Source organism: Cladophialophora yegresii (genome assembly GCF_000585515.1).
Source record: "Cladophialophora yegresii CBS 114405 chromosome Unknown aczIN-supercont1.2, whole genome shotgun sequence".
NCBI lineage: Eukaryota > Fungi > Ascomycota > Eurotiomycetes > Chaetothyriales > Herpotrichiellaceae > Cladophialophora > Cladophialophora yegresii.
Genome location: NW_006913046.1, coordinates 3,299,135 through 3,325,591, shown reverse-complemented (window position 1 = coordinate 3,325,591; position 26,457 = coordinate 3,299,135). Strand labels below are relative to the sequence as shown.

Genomic DNA, 26,457 nt, shown 5'->3' with positions numbered 1-26,457 from the left:
TAGGGTTGGCAAGGTCGGGAGGCAATACTCGGAGGATAAAGACTAGCTGTCAAACAAACGAGTTAACCACGCCTTCAACACAGAATGATATGAGAAGATGAATGCGACTGGCTAAGACGACGAAGAGGAAACGTGATGCCGGATGGAGGAGGGGTTTAGACAATGGTGTGTGTCTGGTTTGGTCCTTTGCCATCTGGTGCGGGCGTCGAGTGGGGAGGCTCATTTTTCTCGACCATCGGCCAGCTGGAACCAATGGCATTGGGGCGATTCGTTGCATCGCTCGACTTGCCCAGGGCTCTACGCGAATGGACTGCAATTGTCGACTTACAGATCAAGGAGATTGAGTCCCAGGGTCTTGGCCGAAGAGCAGGGAGAAGGTGGTACTGCGGGTAGGGGCGTGAAGGGAGCCTGCACACTGCGACGGCAGGCGACACCAAAAAAATACAAGAAGAAACAATGAGAAAGCGCAGGCGTGGAGAAAGATGGGGAGGGTCAGGAAAAATGTTCGGCGTTGAGAGCGAGGTTGACGTTAGCACCACTTCTGGCACCCGACATCCATCCACGAGGGCGCGAGGGAAATTCGAAGGGCCCTTGCAACCTCATGCAAGCGAGTTAGAGGCACCCGAAGTGGGAGCGAGAGACATCCACAAACTGTAGCACCTGCCCTTGGTCCCTCGGCTTGAATCAACGGAACGACACAAGTCCGGGAGCTTCGCTTTTCTCTTTGCGCCCACGGAGCATGCCTCACCGAGAATTTCGTCGCTACTACAGGGTACTCTGGTAGAACACCGACTGCAGTGACAGACTGTAAAGGTGCCAAGTGGGATCGATTTCACAACCAGTTCATGCTGCATCCATTGCCTCGTGCTGGTGAGAAAAACTGATGAGCGCCTGCCAGGCATTGGGCGAGGCACAGCACAGGCGGGTCATCCCTCCCCATCACTATGCACGAGCTAACGATGACTGGCTTGAGTAGCTGGGTAAGCGGCAACACTAAGTGCAAACTCTTCCAGAGTCGAGGTGTGAGGATCGAAAGAAACCTGAGTTGGGGACTGGTGAGTGTGGTCTTGACGCTTGCAGTGAGCATCGAGATCGCCTCTCTTCCGGAAGAAATCTGATCAGGAAAAGAAGTCGAAGGCCGGCAAGATCCCTCCTTGGCCCAACCGGCGACGCCCGTATTGTGGTTATTTCGGTGCCAGCCGGCCCAGGAGACTATGAAGCAAATTGTCTCTCCGTGGTGGAGCTAAGAGGATGCTGGTAAGTTGTTTCACATGGTCAGGTGGGGGATTGAACGAGCATCTGCTTCTTCACTTCCCTTTCAAGCCGAACAATCGAAGCCTGCCGTTCCGCTTCATAAACTCTTGCGCAGAGCCAGAAGCGTCAATTGCTTGCAGCTTCGAGAAGTGAGAGGCCTTTGACGCAGCTCTGGAACTACAAGGAGCAGCAAGTGAATGCTTTTGTTCCACGAACCACCAGGATGTGGGCTTGATACCCCTCAATCGCGTCCGCATGAACGACCCAACACCTGCACGTTGTGCATCTACCAATCCGAACAATGCGACTCTTCTGGAGGCAACTGTTCATGAGGAAGCCTAGGCAGCTTCCTGTTCTGGCCTTTACGCTGGTTCTTTGGCATTAATACAGACTCACTGCAAGCAAAGAAATAAAGTAGTACGTACCTCGTACCCCGTGCTCCATCCGGTACGGAGTACCGAGTACAACACCTCCATATGACTCCTGTGTCGTGCACAATACACACATATCGTGCTGCCCACGACGTCGATCCAAGTGGGGTTCAAATGAAGCCTTCGCTGTTGGTTAGAACTGATTTCCCCGGGATTGGCATGTCTCTCTGTACACAGTGGGCACCTAGATTCATGCTCGTCATTCCAGCAACGAAATGTGAGCTGTTGGTGTCGCAGATATTCCCAGAAAATAATCGCTGCTACTGCCCGTGACTCGGTCCAGTTTGTGATTTCTGCAAGTCCTTCAGTCTCGGATCGTTCCACAAAGCTATCACTGGATTCCAAACCGCTAGCAACATCCAGGCTCATCAGTACATTAGAGAACAGTCCAGCTTCCTGCTAAGATGATGAAGTAACACTATATAAGCTGCCTTTTCACCACCTGATGCTCAGCACAAAGGCCATCCGTGGCAAGGGTAAGACATGCTCGGCGGGCTCGTAAGCGCCACTGCAAGTCGCATCTGAGGGTGTGCTATCCTGTCAAACGACAATTGGTTGTCCTCAGTAGAGGAAATCCGCAAATTTCGCTCACACCAGGTCATTTGGACGCTCAGATTGTGACAACGCCAGAAGCAATCAGCCGTTGCAATCCTTCACACCAGTTAACGATAGCAATGCATTTGCCATCAGTCGAGCCTTCATACCGTTCAAGGTTAGCTCATTGCAGCACACGCCATAGACATTTACCTGATCAAGTAGTCAAAGTTGCAACGTCACTGAAAATGCTGCAAGAATAAGGGTGAAGTGAATCGCACCGCAGATGACGATGTCATTCTACAGTGATTTTTGTGGCATGATACAAGGGAAATCCAGCTTCTGGGAGTATCGGCCAGTAAAGTCAGCTCAGATCGCGAGGACAGCGGACGGTCTATATATGGAACGTGCAACAGAGGATGTGGTCAGAATTTTAAGAGGGCATCTCATCTCGCACATTGGCCCTCATAAAGGATCCCGTCTCTCAGCTTGCAAAGCTGAGCGCGCTGACTCAATCACACAGTAAAATAGTCCAGACACCGAGACGAGACCCAGCTGGGTACATATCAAGCAGAGCGACGACGACGTCTAATGCCTCAGGCGACAGGTCGTTCAAACCTTACGGTCTATTGGTGGCTCCGAAGCCTGGTCGAGTCATGCTCAGGTGGTTTTGGCGTGTGGCTTGATTCCTCTGTTGCCAGAGCGTAGCGCATCGTTGTTTTTGGGGAGAACTGTGGTGCAACAAACCTCAAAGTAGTCGAGCTGGAGGGTAAACACGAGTTCTCTTGAGACGCGACGCGCTAGTTCCAAAGCGAGAAGTGAAAGGTAATGACCACTGCACATGGGGCGCACGGTGAAATATCAAGGAACCACACCGCCTGCACGGCCGCCAGTGCAAATGACCACGAACCTCGCCCTCAGACGGAACAGTCAATGTTTAGAATAGGTCGAGTTCATTACGATGTCATCCGCATATGCACGGCAGGAAAGCCAGGCTCTGCCTTGCCATGCTGTGTAACGTAACCAACCAGCTTACACTCGTAGGTTCTCACAGACTGGAAGGCAAGACACCCGAGCGCGCCCCTAGGGTACGAAGCTGAAATTGAGGCCAACTACGGAGTACTGGGAGGGCAGTTGTTAGAGGAATCTTGGTCCGTTTCCGTTGTGGCAACGAAATGGCTTGCTTGCTGGGAGAGCAACCGCACAAACATGAACCGGTTCAGCTACAGTAAAAGGGGAACTCACCGAGCGCTCCCTTCGTGGACCATCTCCTTTGTTAAAGAGCCAGCCAGTGCGGAGTACCCTGCCTAAACTTAACATCTTGGCACTAAAATAACCGTTCCAGGGTGTTTGCGAGGGCGTTAGGGGCGTTTTTCTTCAGAGGTGATCCACAGGCGGCCATCCCACTAGGCTACCGTTAGCTAACGGGCGTTGACTCCCGGAGGGCCTCCAGTACTCCGTACAACGCAGTGCAACGCACTGCAGCAGCAGCCAGGAACGAAGCAACAAGCGAGCATCATCTCGTTACAGAACTGCACTGCATCCTCGACCACTCTCACCTAGGCCAATCTCTCACTACCACCTACTCACCACCTTCCCCTCGACCCATCCTCGTGCAGACCTGAGCATTTCTTCCTCTCGACACGCGCCTAGCAGTCCTATCCTACTCTGCTCGCATATTCAACCCTGTATATCACCTGTATTCCCTCCCTGAAGAAAGACAACCCCAACAGCCGCAAGGCGACGCTGCCGCCATCCAACCGCAAAGCTCCTGCGAGTGCACCTGCAAAGCAAGTCTACATCTTGGCTGAAGACGAGACTCTCACATCCTGCAAGATTTCGGCACATTGATCTCCAACTCCTGTCGCTGCCCTCGCCGGGCTTACTAAGATAAGTACAATTCGAAATCTCGAGGTATCCTGCTCTCGCCAGCCGGAATCCTCCTGAATAAATCTGGCGACGCCGTCTGTTGTATTTCAATTCCTTCGGGTATGATATTGGTCGTCACTTTCAAGACTTGCACCTAGCGCTTTGCCTACCGACCTCGATCCCTCCTTGATACCCCACGAACCGCGTCAGGCCTCTTGCCCTCTGCAAACTATACTCGAAGGAGAAGGAAATTCACGCGCAGTATCCTGGTGGATTGGGTCTCGCTCTTTCTATTCAGCAGAGTCCTCTCAGATCCTTTCACCCCTGGAGGTTCATATGAGTTACGGCGCGCTGGAAGATGATGGGAACTCTGCACCTCTCCAGATGATTGCGCCGTCTACAAAGGCCTCCCAGTCCAACATGCAAGTGGACGCCAGTCGCAGTCCTCCCTCTTCTGGTGGGCAGAGGACTCACGTCTCCTCGCAATCCAAATCCATGCCGTCCACCCCCTTCCAACGTCCCGAATCCAGAGCCTCCCCGTCTCCAGAGCCCGCGGCCAAAAATGGCTCCCCCCTCTCACTACCGTCTGACAAGAGCCACACGCCTCCCGCAAGCCGGCAACGATACGGGGGTTGCAAATATGAAACCGGCATGCAGAGAGCACGGCGACGCGTTCCTTATTCGCTGGGGTCGGACCCCTTGGAGAAAGTGAAATCGGAGTTGAAAGTCCGATTGACACGTGAGGAGGACGAAAGGTTGACGCAAGACGTACAAAAGCTTTATGAGCAGTTACAGCCCACCGCGGAGAGCGAAGAACGACGATCCAGGTTTATCGGAAAACTCGACAAGATCCTACGGGAAAGGTGGCCAACGTCATCAACCAAGGTCAATGTGTTCGGCTCCACTGGAAATAGTTTGGGGACTGTTGATTCTGATGTCGACATTTGCATCACGACAGATTGCAAAGAGATGGAACGAGTATGCAATATCGCCGAACTACTGGCCAGCCACGGCATGGAAAGAGTCGTATGCGTTTCATCCGCCAAAGTGCCCATTGTCAAGATCTGGGATCCCGAGTTGCAAGTCGCTTGTGACATCAATGTCAATAATCCGCTGGCTTTGGAGAATACCCAAATGGTGCGGGCCTACGTGAGTATCGACAGTCGAGTGAGACCTTTAGCCATGATCATCAAGTATTGGGCAAAACGAAGGATATTAAATGACGCTGGTATGTCATCCTTGAATTTCCATCCCGCATCTGGTACTAACATTTCCAAGCGCTGGGTGGCACGCTTAGCTCCTACACATGGATATGTCTTGCCTTGAACTTTCTGCAGACGAGAGATCCTCCCATCTTGCCGACTTTACAGCAACAGCCCAACTTGCAGCCGAAAGAAGTGGCTGGAGTGAACGTGTCTTTTGACCGCGACATTGATGCTTACAAGGACTACGGTAACCGGAACAAAACTTCGCTTGGCGAACTCCTATTTCATTTCTTCCGCTATTACGGACACGAGCTCGACTTCGAGCAGAATGTGGTTTCGGTCAGGCTGGGCCGCTGTCTGTCAAAAACGGAGAAGGCGTGGCATCTGCTGCAGGACAACCGCCTCTGCGTCGAGGAGCCTTTCAATCTGTCAAGGAACTTGGCCAACACTGCAGACGACACATCAACGCGAGGCATTCATCTGGAGCTCCGGCGGGCTTTTGACTTGATAGGTGATGGGAAACTCCTGAAATGCTGCGAGCAATTTGTCTATCCGCCAGACGAGATCAAGCCTTCGGAGATGTTCGTCCCACCCTCAGCACGCCCGGTGATTGCGCAATTTCCACCGCAGACGTCGCGTGGAGGTCGTAATGCGGCGCGGGGTGCTCGGAGTGCGACTTCGTTGGGCAGGGGTTCCACCGGACGGCGGTCTTCAAACCCCTCTGTACGCAACACAAACTATGTGCGTGGCCTTCCGTATTCAATGATGACTCAGGAACAGCAACTTCAGCAGCAACACCAGCAGCATCTGCTGCACGATCAGCTGTTCCAGCAGTACCGGTACCTACAGATGCAGGAACAGGAACTCAGAATGCAATTATATCAGCAGAGTCTACAGCAGCGGGGCTTGATGGCGACGTACGGTCAACAACCGTACGCCCAATATACCTCGCAAGACGACGGCGACGTGAATGGCATTGGTCGAGCTCCGCTATCGGCACCATTATATCAGAACGGCTTCGCTCGTTCACCCTATCTTAGTGCAAGTCAACTCAGCCAAGGGGTGTCCACCAACCCTCCCTCGCCGAGGCTGAATCCAGGCCTTCCAGAAATGCGCAGATATTCACGGCGCACTTCGGTAACACAGTCATCCCTTGGAGGATCGTTGCGGGCGCAGTCACAACCTGCGAGAGCAGTGCCTCTTACTACTTTGGGACAGGTACACCGGCCCGACATTGCCGGTCTGCAGGATGCCTCCATGGGTCGTAGGTCGTCGGCATCTTCAACGTCTCAGGCGGAAGCGTACGGAGGTTCCATCGAGAACGGCTACGGTATAGTTGGATCGATATATGATCCGGTGCGCAGGCCGGCTGAGTATGTGGGATATTACGTCGGTCAGTCGCCGTCACCATCCGCTTATACTCACAGCACTGCCATCTCTCCGGTGCCGTCGCACGTCGGCCTTGCCATACAGAATGGCGGCCTTTCTCCACGACTCGCCCCAGCCTCCACTCGGCCTTCGGAAGTGATGCATACCCCACCGCTTCAAACCACTATTCCCGCCGTTACAGCCGAACCTCGACCAGAGCCTGAACCAGCGTCACGGCGGACCGAGAGAGTTGATAGCCAGACCGAAGCACCCAGAAGTAGGAATGGGCCACTGATCGTAGATGGCTCGATCAATTCTCCGCGGCGAACGCGTCCCACCTTGTCGCTCAACGATCCCGAGGATAATGCCAATATCAGTGGATCGACTTCAGAAGACTTGGCATTTGACACGCCCTCAAGCTCGGATGAACAATCACAAGACGCTTTTGAAAGTGTCCCTCCCGTCCGAGGCTCGCCCATCAGTTCTCATCACGTACAGAAGCACGCCTTGCCCAATGGTAGTTCAGAATACGTAAATGGGCACTTGCCACTTAGAGTCTCGTCAGCGCGGATACACCACGAAGCCGCCAGGCCACCGGAAGCAGCGGGGTTGACGGGTCTAGGTGCAATGAAGAAAGCCGGTGGCGTGGCATGGCCTCTTGACAGACAACTTTCCTCGGTGGAGGAGGTCCGTACACCTACGCCTAGGGTGGAGACGCTCAACGGTGGAGCTTCACCAGAACAGGATGACCCGATGCCTAGTGGTGCGACGGTGTTGAAGAGCCAAGGGTACGTTCATGAGAACCCTCTTGCGTCACGAACCAATGGAATTAGTGGAATTGCCAGCGGTTTCCCCCATGATACCGGTTCCGCGTTGGGCGCTGGTGGCAGCAGTGGCTGGCAAATGCCAAAGAAGAAGAAGAGCAAGAGGAAGACGGTCAAATCGGAAAACGATGCGCAGGCGGTGAATCTCTCTGGTGGAGAAACACTGCCTGCCGACGAATTCCTTCGAAAAGGCGGTTAGGCACTCCATTGGAGATTTGCAAGACCAGCCGTGTACTAGGCCTGGCAGAACTGCGACACTGCTGCCCATCATCTCAATGTTGGATCGTTTGGCTGTCGCGGCATGTAGCCGGACCCGTTCTGGTTCAGAGCGCCGGTTTGATATCAGCAAGACACATCTAGTCGCTACATGTATTTTTGGGTTATGCATGGACCACAATTGTTGGCGTTTGTCGATCTACCAGGAGCAGCATGCCCGATTGGGATGCAACGAACGAGATGGCAGTGGCGTTCTTCAGTACTGGTGGGAACTTTTCGCATTCCCGTATACGGCTCGCTAAAAGCGGATATCCGACTGCTCGAGGAGTCTAGAGGGCTCGACGCCGCTTCGACTAGAGATATTATGGCCTCGGGAAGAAAGTCCGGTTTATGGGTCGGCAGAGAACGCCTCCGGACTATGATGAGACGGCATGGGAGCGGATGCAATGAGACCAGCCAGCCATTGATACTTTTTCTTTTTCTTCTGCTGAGTGGAAACTGTACGAAAACAAAAGGAGCGTCGTGGGAACCAAAAAGCTGGCGCAGGCTTGACTGCCACGTGCCAGATTGAAATCACCAAAAAAGAGCCGGGGAGGAATCGCCACCCCTGGCAGAGTAAGCTGTCAGGGGACGGACTGTAGATGAATAGAATAGCGAGATTGAATGGAAGAGACTGACCATTTTTAAAGAGAGCGACGCTGCATAGATGTCTCAAGAATAAGGACTGGCGAGGCTGCGGCTCGGCTGACGAGGCTGAGAAGCGGAATGACGCTGGCCACTCGTACGACTCGGAAATAGTGGAAGCGGAGCTCGTAACTAAGTTCTCATTGGACGGTGCCTTGCATGAATCGTGTTCCCGATCTGCACCACCAATCATGATTCATCATGGAATTTTATTTGTCCCTCATGTCAATCGAGCATCTGGCACATGGCGCAGCCGACCAGATTTCAGGCACGACGAAACTCGCCACATCGACGTTTATGTCATACCACGTCTCACGCCACTTCATCGACACTACTCAAGAAATACTCTTACATTCAAGGAGATTCTGGAGACACTCCTGACTCCAAGGAGATTTCGCCTTGATTCAACCCACCGCCACTCCATGCGAAGATAACGCGACACCGTCCTCAAACCTTCTACGCCCGCAATGCCACTCATCCTCGATACACCTTCCGAATCCTCGATTGACTCAGAGCCCGACCTGCAAGAGGAGCGGAGGCGGCTCCATCATGATGCCGACGTTGTGATTGTGGGAGCAGGGATACTGGGCTCCGCCCTGGCTGTGGCGTTGGCAAACCAAGGACGAAGCGTGATTCTGCTGGAAAAGTCGCTGAAGGAGCCCGATCGCATCGTCGGCGAGCTGCTGCAGCCCGGTGGTGTGCAGGCGTTGGAGAAACTCGGCTTGCGACATACCCTCGACGATATCGATGCCATCCCAGTCAATGGATACACCGTGATATATTATGACGAGCAGGTGCCGATCCCCTACCCAGTCCTACCACAAGAGAGACAAGCACAAGTGTCGGAAAAGGCGGGACTCAGACAAAGAGCAGAAGGGCGCTCATTCCACCATGGGCGATTCGTCTCGCGGCTGCGAGCGGCAGCGATGTCCCATCCCAACGTCTCGGTCTTCGAGACCGAAGCCACCTCGCTCATCAAATCCAGCGCCAGCACGGAAATCCTGGGCGTCGAATCCCTCACGAACAAATCGAAAAAGGACTTCTTCTTCGGCTCGTTGACCGTCATCTGCGACGGATATGCCTCCAAGTTCCGCAAGTCATACATCCAGCACACACCGCGCGTGAGGTCCAAGTTTTGGGGTCTGGAACTGATCGACTGTCCGCTACCGATCCCGCAGCACGGCACCGTGGTACTGGGCGACATTGCCCCCGTTCTACTCTATCAAATCGGCACACACGAAACGCGCGCCCTGGTCGATGTCCCCGAGGGCTTATCCACGACATCTACCCACAACGGCGGCGTGAAGGGGCACTTGAAATCCGTCGTCCTGCCCTCCCTTCCAGCCATGGTGCAGCCGTCCTTCCTCGCGGCCCTGGAGAGAGGCGCCCTCCGAAGCATGCCCAATTCTTTCCTCCCGCCCTCCACCAACATCACTCCCGGGCTCGCGATCCTCGGTGATGCAATGAACATGCGCCACCCCTTGACAGGCGGGGGCATGACCGTCGCGCTGTCCGACGTCGTCCTCCTCTCGTCTCTTCTCTCCCCAACAACGGTTCCCGACCTGGGCGACACCCCGCTCGTGCTCGCCCAACTGCGCACATTCCACTGGCGCCGGAAAAACCTCACCTCGGTGATCAACATCCTCGCCCAGGCCTTGTACAGCCTCTTCGCCGCCGACGCGTGGCAGCTCAAGTACCTCCAACGGGGGTGCTTTCGGTATTTCCAGCGCGGGGGCCGGTGCATTGACGATCCGGTCTCGCTTCTCGGCGGCATTCTGCCGTCCCCGCTGTTGCTGTTTTATCACTTCTTTAGCGTCGCCGTGTTGGCCATCTGGGTGCTCATTGTCGGGAATGGTGTCCTGTTGCTGCCTTTGTCCGCTGTGCAGGGGGTGTTGGTCTTTGCCAAGGCCTGCGAGGTTATTTTTCCATATATTTTCGCCGAGTTGAGGAGTTGAGACGAGGCATCGATTCTACAGCGGCGGTTGCGATCATTGATTAATTGAATAGCTTGAGTGAGCGTTCTGTTTGTGCTAGAGCGACGATGTGGTAGCTGATTAATTTACCAATATCGTGCTGCCTCCCTGGTATCGTACCTTGTACACTCCCAGTGGAGTATGTATGTAGGACTTGCAAGAACTAAAACAGGTGGTGGCACCAAGTCACGCAGCTGAATGAGCCCTCCACATCTTCGCAGGCCCTTTCTATCCGGTTAAATGCTTCTAACACTAGCAAGCGGGATGCCACCTACTGTATCTCCCACATCATCCATTTCACCCACCAGCATCACATCACATCACATTGTCGTTGCCCTCAGTTTCTAACATCCATCATTTCAGCGGCATCACATCGTCGTCGCCCTCAATCTCTCCAGGACATACTCCCCCGCCTTGATCGGTTGGTAATTGCTCCTCCCCACCACTTCCTCCGGCAACGCCTCGACGTCGGCATCATAGTTGATGCTGAAGAAGAACGGCACGGAGTATCTCTGCCCACTGCCCGGCCGGCTGACCACTCTGTGGATGGTGGATTTGTACAGCCCGTTCGTCCACCGCATGAGGAAGTCGGCGACATTGACGGTCAACGTGCCCGGGCGGACGGGGCAGGGAAGCCAGACCGGTTTGTCGTCTGTGAGAGGCGAGGGCGGGAACAGGATCTCCAGGCCGGGATTGCTGGAACTGAGCAGCAGGGTGAAGCATTCGTAGTCTGTGTGCGCGCCCAGACCTAGTTTGGCGTCGCCCTCGTCTCTGGCCGCACCGCCGTCTGCGGCCGTCGTGCTGCCGTTGACGGCGACGGCGGGTTGGCTCTTGTAGTACAGCAGTCTGGCGATGCCGCCTGGGTGGGTCGTCACTTTGTCAAAGTACGCTTCCTCCAGAGCCAGAGAGAGCGCGAACAGCCGGAACAGATGTCTGGCGAGCTGCAATACCTGGCCGTAGTACAGCTTGATGGCGTCGTAGAAGCCCGGTAACCACTCCTCGGAGGGCCAGAGGTTGCCTGGCCCGGTAGCGGCGGGAGACTGGCCATCTAGCTCGACGTACTCCCCATCGCCGCCCGTGGGGTCCAACCCTGCCTCGTACCCCCAGTTGAAGCCTTCCTTGGTCTCGTGCTGGTGCTGATGCTCGTGGCCGTTGAGCTTGTCGTCCGGGTTCACGTAACTGAAGTCATGGGGCTCGTAGCCGCGGAACAGGGGTGAATGCTTGACGTGCAACTCCTCCTTCTGGTCCGGCGACAGGTCGTGAAAGAACCGTTCCGCCTGTTTCAACACGCCCGCCATGGCTTCGGTGGAGATGCCGTGGTTGCTGATCTGGAAGAACCCCGTGGTCAAGCACGCTTGGCGGATCTGTTGCGCGATGGCATTTTTGGCTTGAGAGTCAGCTTTGGGATCAAACGACGCACCAATGTCGATCAAGGGGACCGAAGGTAACGAGTCTGCAGGAATATTGGATGGTGGCTTTGTCAGGGCGCCGGCCAAGCGACTGCGAAGGTGCTCTTGCGAGGCGGCGACCTCTGCGAGAATACTTGGTGTTGTTGTTGATCTCTTTGCCAACGTGGCCGGATCAGACTGAGGGGGCATTACCAGCGTAGCCATGTTTACTCTCCTTCGATCGAGGATAGAAAGCTGAGAGAAGGACACCAGTGAAAGACGGGGATCAAACGTCCCGGTTGCACGATAGCGTGGATATAGAGAGAGCGGACTTTTCCGTGACGTGCTGCGTCGGACGAGGCTACTGTACTGTAATGTAGACGAGGAGCAAGGTATCTCCATTCTAGGTAGGTCCTCAGAACGGTGATACTATATTCAAGGCATCAGGTCATCACTCATGAATGCTCATAACGCATTTACGTCGTCTCGTCACGCAGGAACTGGCGCGCCGTGGTTATGCCACCCCAGTTGCTGTGAGCGGGCTCCCAAGGAGCACGCGATACAGGTTCTACCGGCGCATCCATCCAATATACTGGCTTTTCCATCTCAGCAGGCCACCAGTCAAACAAGAGAAACGCTTCGTCGACAGTCCAGGGTCCTGTGAGTCCCTGTGGGCCCTCTGCTGCTGGCAGCGTAACTGATCGGTCTGCAGTGTCGAATGCCAACGTGTCGGAGGCACATCGTTGCATCTTGGTTGGGCTCCTGGACTTCGCAGAACTTCTCTTCGTTGTCAGATTCTCCAGTAGTCCCAACCGACGTCTCGGGTTGGACACTTCGAGCCGAGGGACCGGAGCAAGATCCTCCTCGTCCAAAGCATCATTCTCTGAGAAGACTCGTCGGAACGATCGTCCCTGAACGCCAGCAGTGGGGCCCATTGCAGGCGTAGGCTGATTCGGTACAGACGACTGACCCCCCACGCGAGATGTGAAAGGCTGGTGCACATTGTTGATGGGTAGTTGAGGAGGCCGTCGAGTTGCAGCCTGCTCATGATGGCCTACTCCTTTCCCTGCTTCGGTTTGTCTCTGCCCAGTGACAAGCATGTTCGGTGCAGACCGTGTTTCAGGTTCGGCCGGCGTTTCCTGTCCGCCGGACTTAACCATGTCGTCTACTGCCGGGAGAGTTTTGGGTACGGTCTCATTCACACCTTCCACCGTCGTTTCCTCTGAATCCTGCAAACTTTGGGATTGCTCATGATCTTCTGCTCCTACCGCTGGTGGGCTGTCTGCTTCATCCTGGGGCTCAGGCTCAACCCGGGTACTTAACCCATTCCCCCCTTCCGTCTCCGCCCGTTTTCGTGGAGAGGTTTGTGTCCCTCCTGCCGGAGCCGAACGGAGGGAGATACACACTTCATCCAGGTCCTCAAAAGTCTGGCTGTGTCCAACGTCCGAGAAGGCCAACTGGTCTTGCGTGAGGACCTTGCAAGGTGAGGGAGGTGTCGGGTCGGCATTGTCCTCGGGCATGAACAATGGGCTGGAGTTGCCGTGGTGAGGTGACAGTTGTTGCTCGCGCGTACTAGACTGGCATTTTGACCATTGAGTTGGCAGTGTAGGATCAATTGCAACCGCATGGTCGTCGTTGTCTAAGTGTAGAGCTTTGCCAGTAGGCGAAAGCGATCTGCCAACAGTCTCTTGACATGGCGAACGCCGGAACGGAGGATCTATAGGCTTCGCTGTTGATGGATCAGGTGAAAAAGGAAGTGTGCAGGTTAGCTTTTGCCTTGTTTTGGGTCGGCTGAGAAGGAGTCTGGCTGTCTTAGTGGACGGGGACCGCGAAGCTATGGGATGTGGGCTTATTGTAGACTTGTTCGAGTTCGAGTAGTACTGCAGTTTCTTCCCGCTGCCTTTCTCCTTGCCCGCTTGTACCCCCTGATCAACAGGCCGGACCAGACTAGTCGACCTCGGATATGAAATTCCAGAGGTAAGTGTAGGGTTCTTGGAAGCTTCTTTGTGTATTTTCTGAAATTTCTCAGTCGACCTCAAACGCTTCGGTGGGTGTCGTCTGGGCTCTTCGTCCGCTGAAAGGTCAAGGACCTCCTCGAACTCGATTGGAGGCTCATTCCCACGACTTGAATGCGTGATAGGCTTACTTGGCTGCGTGGGCTGGGGTAAGCTGGGTCTTGCAGGTCTGATAGGCGGGTGTCCTTCGTGCGAATAGTTTTCCTTGTCACTGGAAAGTCTTGGTCTCTTGGGGGAAGGTCCAGCTTGCTCTCCGCGGGCAGGAGTGTATCTCTGATCGTAGGGCGATTGATATAAACCTCTCGCACGTCCCGATCGACCCTGCGACGGCCCCAGTACTTCTATGAGTGACTTCGGACGCTGGGAGGATCCAATTGCCTGTGATCGGTTCGCGAGCGAGATGTGCTGTTTTCGAGGTGACAGGGCTTTGTCTGCGCGCCCTCTATCGAGAATCGGGCCCAAGTCGGTTTGCGTCTGTCCAAGGCGCTCTCCAACCTCCACCAGAACACCACGGTCAAGCCGTATCTCCATGCCTTCGGCGAACTCCTCCTCTTGCCTATAGTGCACATCGTCGATGAAGGTCCGGGTGTCATCGTAGGCCATGACGCGTCGATTGAAGGTGTGGAAGCGTACCGAGCCATCGTGCCATTTCTTGGACTTTTTGTGCAGATCGCGCGTGTAGAGACAGCGGAATTCGTGGACGGGTGCCGTTGTTTGGCTGCTGGGAGTCGAGATTGCCATGACCACAATCACCACTGCACCTGAGAGACATCCGAGGAGCTGAAGAGGGTGTCGCCAGTGTTAGCAGCATTCTGACTGCGGGTGGAAGTCAGGATGTTGACATGGCCAAATGGCTCAGAAGTGCTGAGAGGGAGGGGCGTCTCAAGGGTCTGAGGGTCCAGTGCGTGTCTTGGTGGTGGTGAAACGCGCGTCAATTGAGGCTGGAACTCGGATAACAAGATGCCTTCGTTACCTAAATTAACAAATGTGTTTAAACAGCGTCGTTGCTGTCGCTTGACTTTTATTTACCGTCCAACTAATTTCAACGCTTTCTCCCCGTGTATCTCCCGCAACCGGTGAAAGGCTAAACTCTTCATACTGCTGGCCAGTTCACTGTTCTAATCGCGTTTCTCCCTTCCCATCGCCCGCCGTTCGTTTCTCCAGAGCCTCACAAGCCTGACGAGTCTGACAACCCTCCAACCCTCCGACCCTGGTCGACCCTGTCTACTGCACGAGCGACATTGGCGGCCACGGCGACAGCAGCAACAGGCTTGTGTACCCATCTGTGCCACCAAATGACCCGCGAGGCGTCTGACAGCCTGGAAATCACCTCCGCTCTTTTTGCTGGCTAGACACTCTCGATCTGGCCGACTCACAAGTCAATTTAGGGGCTCTTGTCCCTGTGGCTGTCCTGCCCTTGGCTAGTCACCATGCACAGCGTCCATCGCCAGTTCGGCAAGCTGGGTAAGAGAAGTGCAGACGAGCAGACAGTCTCGCATCTCCTCAAGGACTTTGAGGAGGCCGATAAGCTCCTGACGAAGGTATGCACTCCCTGTGGCACCAAGGATTTGTCCTCCCCCACTGACCTCTCAAAGATTATTGAGGCCTCAAAAGCATGGCGTGAATCTTGGGTTTCGATCTTGACCCACCAACATCGCATCGTCGATGAATACAGTCTCCTCTATGCTCCCATTGTGGGTGCCGGCGACGACTACCATGGCCACGATCCTGTTCAGACCCCCGACCACTTAATGCATCGAACGTCCAGAATGAAACAGGAGTACGAGGACTTGAAAAGAGATCTGAGCGTGGATCTGGTCCAAGTCGAAGAGAGACTCGTCAAGCCGGCACAGAATGCTAAGGATAGCCTCCATTACATGCGGAAGACAATCAAGAAGCGAGAGGACCGAAAGCTCGACTTTGAGAGATACCAGAACAGAGTCGACTCGCTACTGAAGAAGACAAAGCGGTCGGAAAGAGACGATGCCGCTCTGACAAAGTCTCAATCGGAGCTGGATGCCGCTACCGAGGCATACCATGCCGCCGACGACAACCTGAGGAACTGTCTACCCCGTGTGCTGACTTCGGTCTTCTCGCTCTTGCCTCACTTCTTGGCCGCTCAGGTCCAGATCCAGAACGACTTGCTGGGCCACTACTACACCATGCTGCACACTTATTGCACCGAAGAAGGCTTTCCTTCTCCAGCTCCACCCATGGACGAAGTAATCCGAATGTGGACAGATGCCTTCAAACCCGTCCAACGCGAGGCTGAGTCACTAGCTATTCTCGCTAATGGGAAAGCAACGAGGGCTTCCATGGAGAACGGCTCCAACGGCCGCCATCCAGCCAATGGCAATCGCCGTCCAAGCGCATCGGCGTTCAACACGCATCGCCAACAGTCTGTCTCACCAGCCAGGAACCTCCCTCCATCGCCATCCCAGGACGCCAAGTCAAAGATGTCGGTGTCGCCCGCCGCCTCGACCGTCCTCAGCCCAATGACCCCGTCGGAAACAACTGCGAGTCCGTCCCCATCACTGTCCCTCTACCACACCCCCGTGTCTTTTTCGCCGGCCGGGCCGAACACAGACTATTTCTCTCGTGATCGACAGCCATCTGCCGCGTCGAATGTGTCCATGGCATCAATTGCTCAGAAGAAGCGACCCCCGCCACCGCCCCCACCGCGATTACCCTCACAGCAAACGATTTATGTTACAGCATTATACGACTTCAATGGCCAAAGTGAAGGAGATCTTGCATTTCGAGAGGGCGATCGGATCCGTGTTCTAAAAAAGACCGAGAGCACCGACGATTGGTGGCAAGGAGAGCTCAGGGGCTTGCAAGGGCCGTTTCCCGCCAACTATGTTCAGTGAGGGTCAACAGTGTTATAATCGTACCAGCAAGCGGAACCTGCATAGAGATGACCGGCGAACTATGACTTTGAATGCTAGCACGATGAGCCGAATTGGAGCATAATAGGGCGTGTATCTGAGATGTTTAATCCTCGTCTTGGGAGCAGAAAAGGTCAGATATACCCAACAACGGAGCATCGGTTATCAGAGTTACATGGTCTTCGCTGCGAATTCCCATGCAAAATGGTGTTAAGACCACGTGATGCTAAAAACCCTTTGCAAGCGCCGAGAGTATGCATGCTGCTCATGGCCTTGTTGAAGACCAGACGGGGTATCTGAACCAAAACAAAGTGCCTCCTGTCGGATTGGTCTTTGCCGACCACAGAGCGATGAAAGTCTATTGAGCCGAGTCTCTTACTCGTCCCGTGTCTCGGCACCATAACCCCCTTTGCCGTCCAAGTTCTCGTAGGTCTTGCCTTGGCTACTTGGATCTCTCGGCCCCCGTTCTTCGAGGTCCTCCTTGAGCCACTTCAACACCAATTCTCCCAGTTTACTATTGCCGCTTTGGCTGGAGGAGTCGGTCTGGGCATCATACTTGCCCATGTCACCCCATTCCTTGACCCGGCCCATGTGCATGTGCACCAGATGAGTTGGCCATCCGACGAGATTGTCCAGGATATGCGTCGCATACACGATCGTGGCGCCACGTCGTTCCGTCTCGCCCCGTAACCAGTTCAGAAAATTGCTTCGACTCAACAGGTCTAGATCCACGGTGATTTCGTCCAGCAAAAGGACGTCCCACGGTCGGATCAACCCCATGGCGAGTTGGACTCTTCGTCTCTCGCCGTCACTGACGGCATGCATGCGCCATCTCAGATCAATGTCTAGAATCCGGACCAACTCGTCCCGTCGCTCCGGGTAATGCTTTCCCCCCACCGAGTCTAGCAGGATTGGTACGGCCATGTCAGTCCGGACGATGGGGTTGAGAACCCATTCCAAGCCCAGATAGGTGACGCCTTCGAGACCGGCAGCGAAAGGGTCCACCCCTGCAATGAGAATGGTTGATGAGGGTGCTAGTCTCTTGCCCGACAGAAGTCTAAGTAACGTCGTCTTGCCAGCTCCGTTGGCTCCTATCAGCAGCGTCCGTGACCCCGCGGGCAAGTCGAGGGTGATGTCTTGTAGGCCGAGGGAGCCGTCGGGGAACTTGTAGCTGAGGCCTCGGACGACAATGTCTGGTTCGGGGGATGTGCCGTTGGCGACCGTCATCTCGACGACGGTGGATGAGCCGGTATGTCTCGAAATGGTCCTCGAAGTGTCCTCTTATGACGGGGCCGATTTCGCAACATGGGAGTTTTCCATCACGTCAAGACGTCAACTGTGTGGTTGATAGGTCATTGAGTCATGACCGTAACGCTTATGTAAGCCCCATGATTCTGTACTCCGCCTGCTTCGACGTTGAGCGGAGAATCAAAGATGAGGAATCAGTCGCCTTCTACAACATGGTCTGCTCTTTTCCATCACCGAGTGCTTGACACAGCTGTCAGTTTAAATTCTGGGTTGAAGCGCTCAGAGCTAGGCCTTATGGCGCACCGTATGATGTTTGCTGCCGGAGCTCGCCGTCGTGAACCCTTTGATCCGTGTCACCGTGTCCGATTCCCTCACTCTTTCCCTACTTTTCCTTCTGCCACTCTTGCAGCTCGATCCGCGCGCACTTGCACCACGAATACGAACGACCTCGCCTTGACGCGTCATTAGCAACTCATTGGTGACTCTTCGCCGATGAAGCATCATGCCTGACACGGAGTCACGCCATCAGGCCGCGAGAAGCATCGTGTTCCAGCAGACAGCCTACCACCACAACCTATCGTTCTGTTCAGGCCAATAACAGAAGCCCGAACGCCGTTCCCGAAATCGGCTATCATTGAAGCGCTTTCCGCCGTAATATCGTTCGACGCAAATTCCTTACGGCTGACTAGATTTGCATTCCGGACATACAGATCGTAACACCCTGGCCTCGAACCCCGTGTTACAGATCAATTCCAGTACTTATTCCAAAACACTCGGGGGGGACCTTCGTCTCCCCAATAAGCTAGCGACTCAACTCGTCACGGCTCTGACCATCAGACGACTTTACCAGGAGTTCCGAGGTCTCTACCCTCCTCGGCGAGCATTCCAGCCTGGTCGGTCTCCCGGGTCATTGTGGATCGATCTGAATGCACTTCCTACAACAAACTCGGACCTGGCGACGCCTTCTGATGGCACTGATGGATGGCGTTGTGCAGTAGCGTGGTGAGTTGACTGTCATACGACGTGATCCTCATCTTCTTTAAATGCCAATGAATGAAGCAAGACTGCGAGTCCAACATGAGCTCTCTAGCTTCACCTCCCTTTTGAACACTGTCTGCCTTCTCGTTCATGGTGAAGACAATCGTGTGCACTAAACGCTAAGTCTGCGAATACGCATCCACAAAAGCACAAACCCTACCCGGGGCCGGAGCCGGATGCAGTTGCTACTATTATATACAAGGTCGGCAATGGACTGGCTTGCCGAGAGACCCGGGCAAACGGTGAGCCTAGCGATCAACGCCTTCAATGCTTGGAAGACGAACCCCTTCGAAATGCTATGGGCCCCCTTCTCATGTCGTTCGCACCTTTTATACGTGTGGCGGACCCACTGACAGAGTTTTAGAGCTATCCGGGGCCTTGGACAACGCTTTATCAAGTCCCTCCATCGCCAGGTAGTTGATGAAAGCAACCGTCCGTCTCATCTGTTCCCGTTCTCTATCACAGAGAAGCTGGGCTCTGGCGAGCGTCGCGCGCCAATACTCCTCCGGCATTCACATGGGAATGCGCCCCCGAGTTCGTTGTTCTCTTGACTATTGTTTGTCTCCACTGTTAACGGCTATCATAGAGATATATACAACGATGAGCTATCGTGGCAATAATGGATACGCCAGAGGTTACTGTCTACCAGGCGTGGGGGAGAGGAACTGCTCTCGGGTTAAGGTATCTTGGACCTGCGCTTGTTCCACTTATTGATGATCTTGCAGAAAAAGCGAAAATGACTACCACGGTTGCTATTTGGGTCGGCCATAATGTGCAGCTACGCAATACTCCGGGCAAGAAGAGTGTCGTCACCTTATTCTTCGACGACCCACCGGCCATCAGGGACTTGAACGACCGCCTGTTAGGCTGCTATGCATTCGTCCATCCTCCCAATGAAACCCTTGATCTCCATCACTTCAATCGGCTCCAGTATTGCCCGGCCAATATTTTCTACGATTTGGACGTGCTCTTCAACGACTTGAATAACGTCGTGGAACAGTATCGATGGCTATGTGTCTGCCAGGTAGGTAGCGGCCTTTTTCGAAGCTAGTCTCGGTTTCTCGCAGTCCTGACGTTATATCTAGGAGAATTCAGATCAGTCGATGCTCTCGCCACTACAACAGGTCGGAGCCCTCTATCAAGGCACCAAGGAGATACCGATCGTGAAAGAGGAAGTGGAGTTCCACCGCATAGTCAGGAAGAAGCTCATGATGTTCGTTGATTCCCGCTTACAGGGTGAGTTTGTCCATGAACTACATTTCGATACGCCGCTGACCTTCAAAGAGCTTAGCGAGGACTTGAAGCCACGTCGAGGATCGGGGGTGACCCCATCGAGAACCTCAGACCAGAGTACGCTGTGAGCCCATCCTGTGCGTCGCATACTGATTTTGGCCAGCTTGGCAATGGACTCAAGAGATGAGGACGAACGTGAGATTCCGCGACCGGCTAGAGGACCTGGGTGATGATCTCGATCGCTACACCTCTCGGCTAGACATGTTGTCCGGCCGCCTGCAGAGCTTCGTCTACTTGGTACGTTGGCTAAGTCTACTGCATCTTGTCTTTGAGCTGACGGATTTCACGGCAATTTACCGTCCTGAGCGCAAAGACCGACATTAATATGGCCCAACTGACCATCATCATGTACTTGGTGACACCTATCGCTTCGTTGCTGTAAGTACCTGTCCCGACATAGACGCGGCAAGTTCCTGATACAGCCACAGGCTATCTGGGGCATGACTGACTTCCACACGGACCCAATTTACTTTCTCCCGATCGTGATCATCGTCTTCATCGTCAGTGCGCTGTACCTCTTTGTCTACCAGTGCATCATCAACAACGTCCATCGCAATTTCCAATCATCCATCGACCTGAACAGGCTCGGCGACAATCCTTATTACGACGAAGCCGCCGAAGGGAGAGAGGCCCGGAAGGACACACGCGCACGCTCGCATCGACCTGGTCGGAACGGCAGAGAATCCGACGCATTCACCGTCCGTCGCAACCCGCAAGAGCGAACGGCGCAGGAACGGCCAGGCCATCAAGGAGAAGGGCGCTGCATTGTGGTCGAGCGGGTTACCTCACAACCACGTTCGTAGCTGCGGCTATTGCAAGGCTCTAGCATTACATCGCCCCATCAACCGGTCTTCCTAGGAACTAGGAAGTGGAGGAACGAGGATGTGTACACAGTACGCCGATGGGAGAGCTAGTCGCAACGGTGACGACTACAGGGTGGTGTGTGGGCCGGCCGTACACTCACGCCTGCGGCTTCGTCTGCGAGACGCTGTGGTCGTCCCGCAATCTATTTATCTCTTTACTCGCTTGGCGTCCTGTTCTCATCTTGCGTGCCAAATTACTCTTTATCTAACCGTCACCGGACGGCTACGTTGTTCCGTGACCCGCCGAGATCAGCGCGGCCATGAAAATCTTCTGGAAGTTACCAGGCTGGAGCTCCGCATGGCCAGTCTGATGAGGTTTTGTGCATGTTGAACAACCTGACCAGGCTGGACATGGCTTCGCTTGTAACTCGACGTGGAATACAGACCTCGTCTGTGCTGGCAGGTGGCACCAGTGTTGCTTTCCACAGTAGACAGACTCCTGGGAGTTACGTCGGTATTCAACCAGTCCGTCATTCAACACTGGAAGAAGCACCGTGATGGTGCACGTCTCGCATCGTCTGCGCTCCTCGGCAAGTCAAGGCTGTGCATGCGCACATCAGGTACTGTACCGGAACTTCTGGAACCACAAATTTCCTTCCTACTGACCTGGAGTACTACTGAGTATGTGGCGGGGAAATGGCTTTCAGTCCGACTTGATTCGACTCCCTTCGTTTCTTCGCCAACAAGATCTGCTTCGAGGGTAGACAGTAATCAATGTCCTTTGATTCACGGCCTGCCAATGGCCACCGGATCTCGACAGCATGAGATACATCTCCCTTTGCGCACAGGGCACTTATGTACCCTACTTTGTCCTCACACTCATCCGGTTAACGTACCGCCCTATAATCTGGTGGGTTACATATGACAAATGATTCTGGATTTCTGTTACGGAACAAGTACCTGCGGACTCCTCTGTACACAGCTCTCCCCACGGCACAGTACCGCACAGTCAGCGCTCAAACATCCCGCCGTGTGCCCGTCAGCTAGAGTAATGGCAGCATGTACCTACAGTTCGTTACGCTCACCTCGCTCCATGCGTCTGCCACCTCATCGACCGAACTCGACTTACTTGGCTCGAATCCACGACAACAACAATAACAATGTCCACTCCGAGGTCTCACGCAAATCCCAATCCCAATCCTCGTCTATCAGACATCTTTGGCCAAGGCCACAGCGCCTACTTCTCAAACGGACCCGTCACCCGCCTGTCTTCCATCCGGCTGAACAAGCAGCTCTTGGACAAGGCCTCAACGCACCCCTCGGCCCGGTATCTCACCTTTGAGGAGCTCAACCCCCTGCGCGACCCGCAAGGGAAGCTCGCGTTCGTGAGCTATGACGACGTGGCCAACGGGATGGGCCGGCCCTACGCGCACGACGAAAAGGCTCAGATCGCGGCGTTCGATCCGGACGAACACCACCCGAACGTCATCTTCTTGGGGATGTGTCTAGAAGCCGGGGGTAATTGTCGGCGAGAAGGTCCAACTGGGCGAGTACACCGGCGTGCCGTACTTTGCGCTGGACGTGACGTCGTCGGAGCATTACGCCGGGTTCAAGCAGCGGTTGCTGCAGCGATCCACGACACACACGCCCCGACCCGCATCGACCTGACGCTCGACCACGCCCGAGCCGCAATCTACAGCCACGCCCGCGCTCTGCTCGACTGGAACACCCGCAACCGGTACTGTAGTAGCTGCGGCGGCCGCACGCTGTCCACGCTCGGCGGCGCCAAAGTCGTCTGTCCCCCAGCCGACTGCGGCGTTGGCCGTACCCTTCCACCATGCTGATCGGGACGATTGCCCACTGTGAAGATGAGGCGGGGAAGACCATCACGTACCCGGAGACGGAGCTCGAGGAAGCCCGCTGGTTCGGATTGGCCGAGGTCCAGCACGCGCTTGATCATGGCGCGAATCCCACGTGGGAAAAGCCTCTCAGGGGGTATACTTGGGCGCCGAGGGTGCCGCCGAGCCAATTGATGGCGCATCAGCTATTGAGGGGGGTGTTGAGGTTGTTCCGCAGGTGATGATTTGGACGAGTAGGGGAGTCAGATCCAAGCTGCTGCGGTGGCGGCGCGAGAAGCAGGCCCATGCCTCCCCACCGAGTGTGGAGCATCCAACCCAACTTGTGCCCTGATGCCGAGTACGAGTGGAGGACATGCCTGGCGAAATTCCCCGTCCAGCCCTACCGTCGTGGCGTCGCATTTGGCGCCTAGGGATTGCCATGGCAATCATAAGAAGAATCCACGTAGCAATGCCGTTCGGCCTGGCATGCGTTTCCTACAGGGCGTATACTTAGACAATGCTGAACCGATCACGGACGCCGGACGTCGGACGCATGGGAAGGCAGGAAAGGATCAAAGGCCCAAGCAAGTAATTAAGCCGTGTACATACGCTCAAACATGCCTATGTATCTACATTCTATAACTACTGTATCTCGTGCAATGGGGGATGATTTGGCAAGCAGTTACGGACGTCGTTCTCGGGGCAAAGGGAGGGAGGGAGGGAGGGAGAGAGGGACATGATTCTGCGGTCCACTACAGCATCAAGGGCTTGTAGGTCGGAAGCTCTGCTCCAGAATGGCTGACTGTCCCTGTCTTGTAAGTCTGCGTACTGTACGTACTGCAAGTACTGGAGCATTGAGCATTGAGCACTGAGCATTGAGCATTGAGCATTGAGCATTGAGCATTGAGCATTGAGCATTGAGCATTGAGCACTGAGCGTTGAGCCGTGGGTGCAGAACCTCGACTGGCTGGTGCTACTGTACGTTATTGTAGCCAGGAAATAGGACGAAATGACTTGTCCAACATGCAAGATCGACCAGCAGCGTGCTTTATCATTGTAGCTGGGAAATAGGATAAGATGGATCATGACACGCAAGATCGGCCAGGAAGGTCCCTTCACCACCCAGAAAATAGAATGATATGAACAACTACAGTATAACTCCAGGGTAAACAACGGGGTCAGTGTTGAGAACGTGTACAGCACGCACCCGCCCGAACCACGTGTACAACAGTCTAGAGTATGGACTCTAGGCCCGGAACCTCGTTGACAAGGTGATAGACGCAGGAGATGACGGGAGAGCCAGCTATTTTCGCTCATGAAGTGGCTAGGACTTCTCGCATCTCTTCTACTCGACGACGCAGTGACGCAGGGAAATGGAAAGCCTGCCCACGTCTATCCCAACCTCGCCCTGGTCCTAAGTGACGCTATAGATCGAGAAGGATTGAGCCGACGAGGCCAGAACCACGCCTCCGTTGTTGTCGATCGTGATATACTTCCCATTGCTGTCCAGCAGGTTGTATCCCCGCCCACCACCGAGATACGTGATATTGTGCACTGTTGCCGCGGTCTTGTTCACCAGCGTCATGTCCGCGCCAATGTACCGCCCGTCTCCGGGGCTACTGATGGTGAACAGCCCGCTGTTTGTGGATGTCTCGTGAATCACCCACCGTTGAGAGACAGCAGAGTGCGAGGCAGTCGCCTTCGTTGCATTCAGACGCGCGGCCTTTCCGCCAGGGTTTGAGAGTGCAAACCCAGCGGCTTCAAAAGTGAGGAAGCGCCCCTCGGTCAGATATCCACGCACGGACTTGAACCCTTTCTCGGACACCAGTGACGTTTTTTCACTTTGGTTCCCGTAGGGCACCGGCGGACGCTGGACCGCGTATTGAGCCTCGCAGTACGAGGAACCGTCCCAGACACCGCTTTTGTCCCTGTGTGGCATCTTCGCATTCGGTATCTTTGGAATGGACACATCCGGGCTTGTGAAGTCGAAGGCCGCGGTCAGGTCCGACATTTGCTGACGACGCCAGGTAGGCATCTCGGGCGTCACGACGTTTTCGTAGCCCTTGACCTGCAGCCATTTCTCGACGAACATGATCTGCGAATTGTGGTCGGACTTCTCCGTGAAGACATTGCCGCCTCGCGTCCAAGGTGAAATGATATAGAATGGGAGCCGGAAGCCGGGTCCTGCAAAGGTGTAGCCAAACATGCCGTAAGGGTCGTCAAGCCACTCGGCCGTCGTGTTCATGGGCGCGTGATAGGGGCTGACGTGGTCTCCCCAACCGCCTGTCTCGTCGTAGCTGATGATCAAAGCTGTGCTGTTCCAGTTCTTGCCCCGGGTGACAGCGTTGACGACTTGTTGCTGGAGCCACGCGCCGTCATGCGGCGAGTAAGGCGGATGCTCGGAAAGTTCGGTCGGACCTATAATGTACGATATCATGGGAAGTGTGCCATTCGCGGCCTGCTCATAGAACGCGTTCAGACCGACATAGGACATCCCTCGCTGATGGAGGGCAGTGTTGTTTTTGGCGTTCTGATACTGCGCAAACCAGGCGAGAGGGTTGTCGTCGAAATTGTCGACATCTTGGTAGACCTGCCATGTGACGCCCGCTTGTTGGTATATCTCAGGCGTTGTGGTCCATGACAGTGGGTAGCAATTTACCCCTGGCAACTCGCACCCAGGGACTTCGTTATTATCGATGTACACGCCGCCCTCGCTTGCTGTCTGTGGGGAGCCAGGGACGTTGATACTACGAGAACCCCAGATGTTAGCCGGAGCAAAGCTTGACGGATGTATTCACGAAACTCATTGGGAGATGCCTGCCACTTACGTTCCGCTCACCCAAGTCACACGGTTTGGATTGGTGGACGCGATGACGCTTTCTTGGTACATGTCACCTACAGTCCAGCCTTCTGCCAGGGCGAACTGGACAGGGAGATCACTTCTCTTGTAGTAGCCCCAGCTCCATGGCGTGTTCTGTTGTCAGGTATCAATGTCAGAAGACAGTGTTTGAAAATGGATGCGCCGTAGCGTGTTCAAGCAGTCACTTGTGACCAAGGGCCGAAGCACTCACATTGAGGGCCCAGTGGTCATTGAGGCCGCCGTTATAGGCCAGGTGGTTTTCTTCGTAACCATTCGATCCTGCGTCCATACACTGGGTGGCATTTAGCCAGTGGCCGCCCGATTCGTTGAGATAGAAAGGGAGCAGATAATTGGCATCCTTCGTCATGGTCTTGTTCAGCTTCCTACTTCAGCGTTAGAGGAGACCGTCCGCTCGTGAGTTGTAATTCACCTACTGGTACCAGACTGATTTGCCATTAGGATTCACTTGCACGTTGGGATCAGAGAAGCCTCGAACGCCAGCCATAGTCCCGAAGTACTGTGAAGGCGTTAGCTTAGCTTCAGCTCTTCTAGTCCATCCGGGCCCATACATGGTCAAACGCTCGATTCTCTTGCATGAATAGAACGACATGGTTGATGCTCGTCAGCGAGTCTCCGTGCACACCACTCCCAAGGAAACCGGCGCCTAGAAGGGCCAACAAAGCGGGAAAAGCCCGCATGTTTTGGGCGGTTCTTTCGTGTTGCTCTCA

The 26,457-nt window shown here is 54.7% G+C and overlaps 9 protein-coding genes across 9 annotated transcripts; 5 read left to right on the top strand and 4 right to left on the bottom strand.

Moving 5' to 3' along the window:
• Positions 1–4,508: 4,508 nt before the first annotated feature.
• A1O7_03122 (uncharacterized protein) lies at positions 4,509–7,684 on the top strand (the record flags this gene model as incomplete). Its single annotated transcript, XM_007757148.1, has 2 exons — positions 4,509–5,316; positions 5,367–7,684. The coding sequence occupies 2 exons, from the start codon at positions 4,509–4,511 to the stop codon at positions 7,682–7,684; spliced, it is 3,126 nt and encodes a 1,041-aa protein (XP_007755338.1).
• Positions 7,685–8,852: 1,168 nt separating this feature from the next.
• On the top strand, positions 8,853–10,340 carry A1O7_03121 (squalene monooxygenase; the record flags this gene model as incomplete). Its single annotated transcript, XM_007757147.1, has 1 exon — positions 8,853–10,340. The coding sequence occupies one exon, from the start codon at positions 8,853–8,855 to the stop codon at positions 10,338–10,340; it is 1,488 nt and encodes a 495-aa protein (XP_007755337.1).
• A 386-nt stretch (positions 10,341–10,726) lies between these two features.
• On the bottom strand, positions 10,727–11,971 carry A1O7_03120 (uncharacterized protein; the record flags this gene model as incomplete). The annotated part of the gene is made up of 1 exon (XM_007757146.1): positions 10,727–11,971. The coding sequence occupies one exon, from the start codon at positions 11,969–11,971 to the stop codon at positions 10,727–10,729; it is 1,245 nt and encodes a 414-aa protein (XP_007755336.1).
• A 251-nt stretch (positions 11,972–12,222) lies between these two features.
• A1O7_03119 (uncharacterized protein) lies at positions 12,223–14,502 on the bottom strand (the record flags this gene model as incomplete). The annotated part of the gene is made up of 1 exon (XM_007757145.1): positions 12,223–14,502. The coding sequence occupies one exon, from the start codon at positions 14,500–14,502 to the stop codon at positions 12,223–12,225; it is 2,280 nt and encodes a 759-aa protein (XP_007755335.1).
• Positions 14,503–15,191: 689 nt separating this feature from the next.
• On the top strand, positions 15,192–16,631 carry A1O7_03118 (uncharacterized protein; the record flags this gene model as incomplete). The annotated part of the gene is made up of 2 exons (XM_007757144.1): positions 15,192–15,302; positions 15,357–16,631. The coding sequence occupies 2 exons, from the start codon at positions 15,192–15,194 to the stop codon at positions 16,629–16,631; spliced, it is 1,386 nt and encodes a 461-aa protein (XP_007755334.1).
• A 393-nt stretch (positions 16,632–17,024) lies between these two features.
• Positions 17,025–17,876, bottom strand: A1O7_03117 (ATPase; the record flags this gene model as incomplete). Its single annotated transcript, XM_007757143.1, has 1 exon — positions 17,025–17,876. One exon carries the CDS (start codon positions 17,874–17,876, stop codon positions 17,025–17,027), a length of 852 nt encoding a protein of 283 aa, XP_007755333.1.
• Positions 17,877–19,671: 1,795 nt separating this feature from the next.
• A1O7_03116 (uncharacterized protein) lies at positions 19,672–21,031 on the top strand (the record flags this gene model as incomplete). Its single annotated transcript, XM_007757142.1, has 5 exons — positions 19,672–19,959; positions 20,021–20,171; positions 20,220–20,285; positions 20,332–20,465; positions 20,657–21,031. 5 exons carry the CDS (start codon positions 19,672–19,674, stop codon positions 21,029–21,031), a joined length of 1,014 nt encoding a protein of 337 aa, XP_007755332.1.
• Positions 21,032–22,191: 1,160 nt separating this feature from the next.
• Positions 22,192–22,875, top strand: A1O7_03115 (uncharacterized protein; the record flags this gene model as incomplete). The annotated part of the gene is made up of 1 exon (XM_007757141.1): positions 22,192–22,875. The coding sequence occupies one exon, from the start codon at positions 22,192–22,194 to the stop codon at positions 22,873–22,875; it is 684 nt and encodes a 227-aa protein (XP_007755331.1).
• Positions 22,876–24,283: 1,408 nt separating this feature from the next.
• Positions 24,284–26,427, bottom strand: A1O7_03114 (phospholipase C; the record flags this gene model as incomplete). Its single annotated transcript, XM_007757140.1, has 5 exons — positions 24,284–25,616; positions 25,698–25,843; positions 25,941–26,112; positions 26,164–26,246; positions 26,299–26,427. 5 exons carry the CDS (start codon positions 26,425–26,427, stop codon positions 24,284–24,286), a joined length of 1,863 nt encoding a protein of 620 aa, XP_007755330.1.
• Positions 26,428–26,457: the final 30 nt, after the last annotated feature.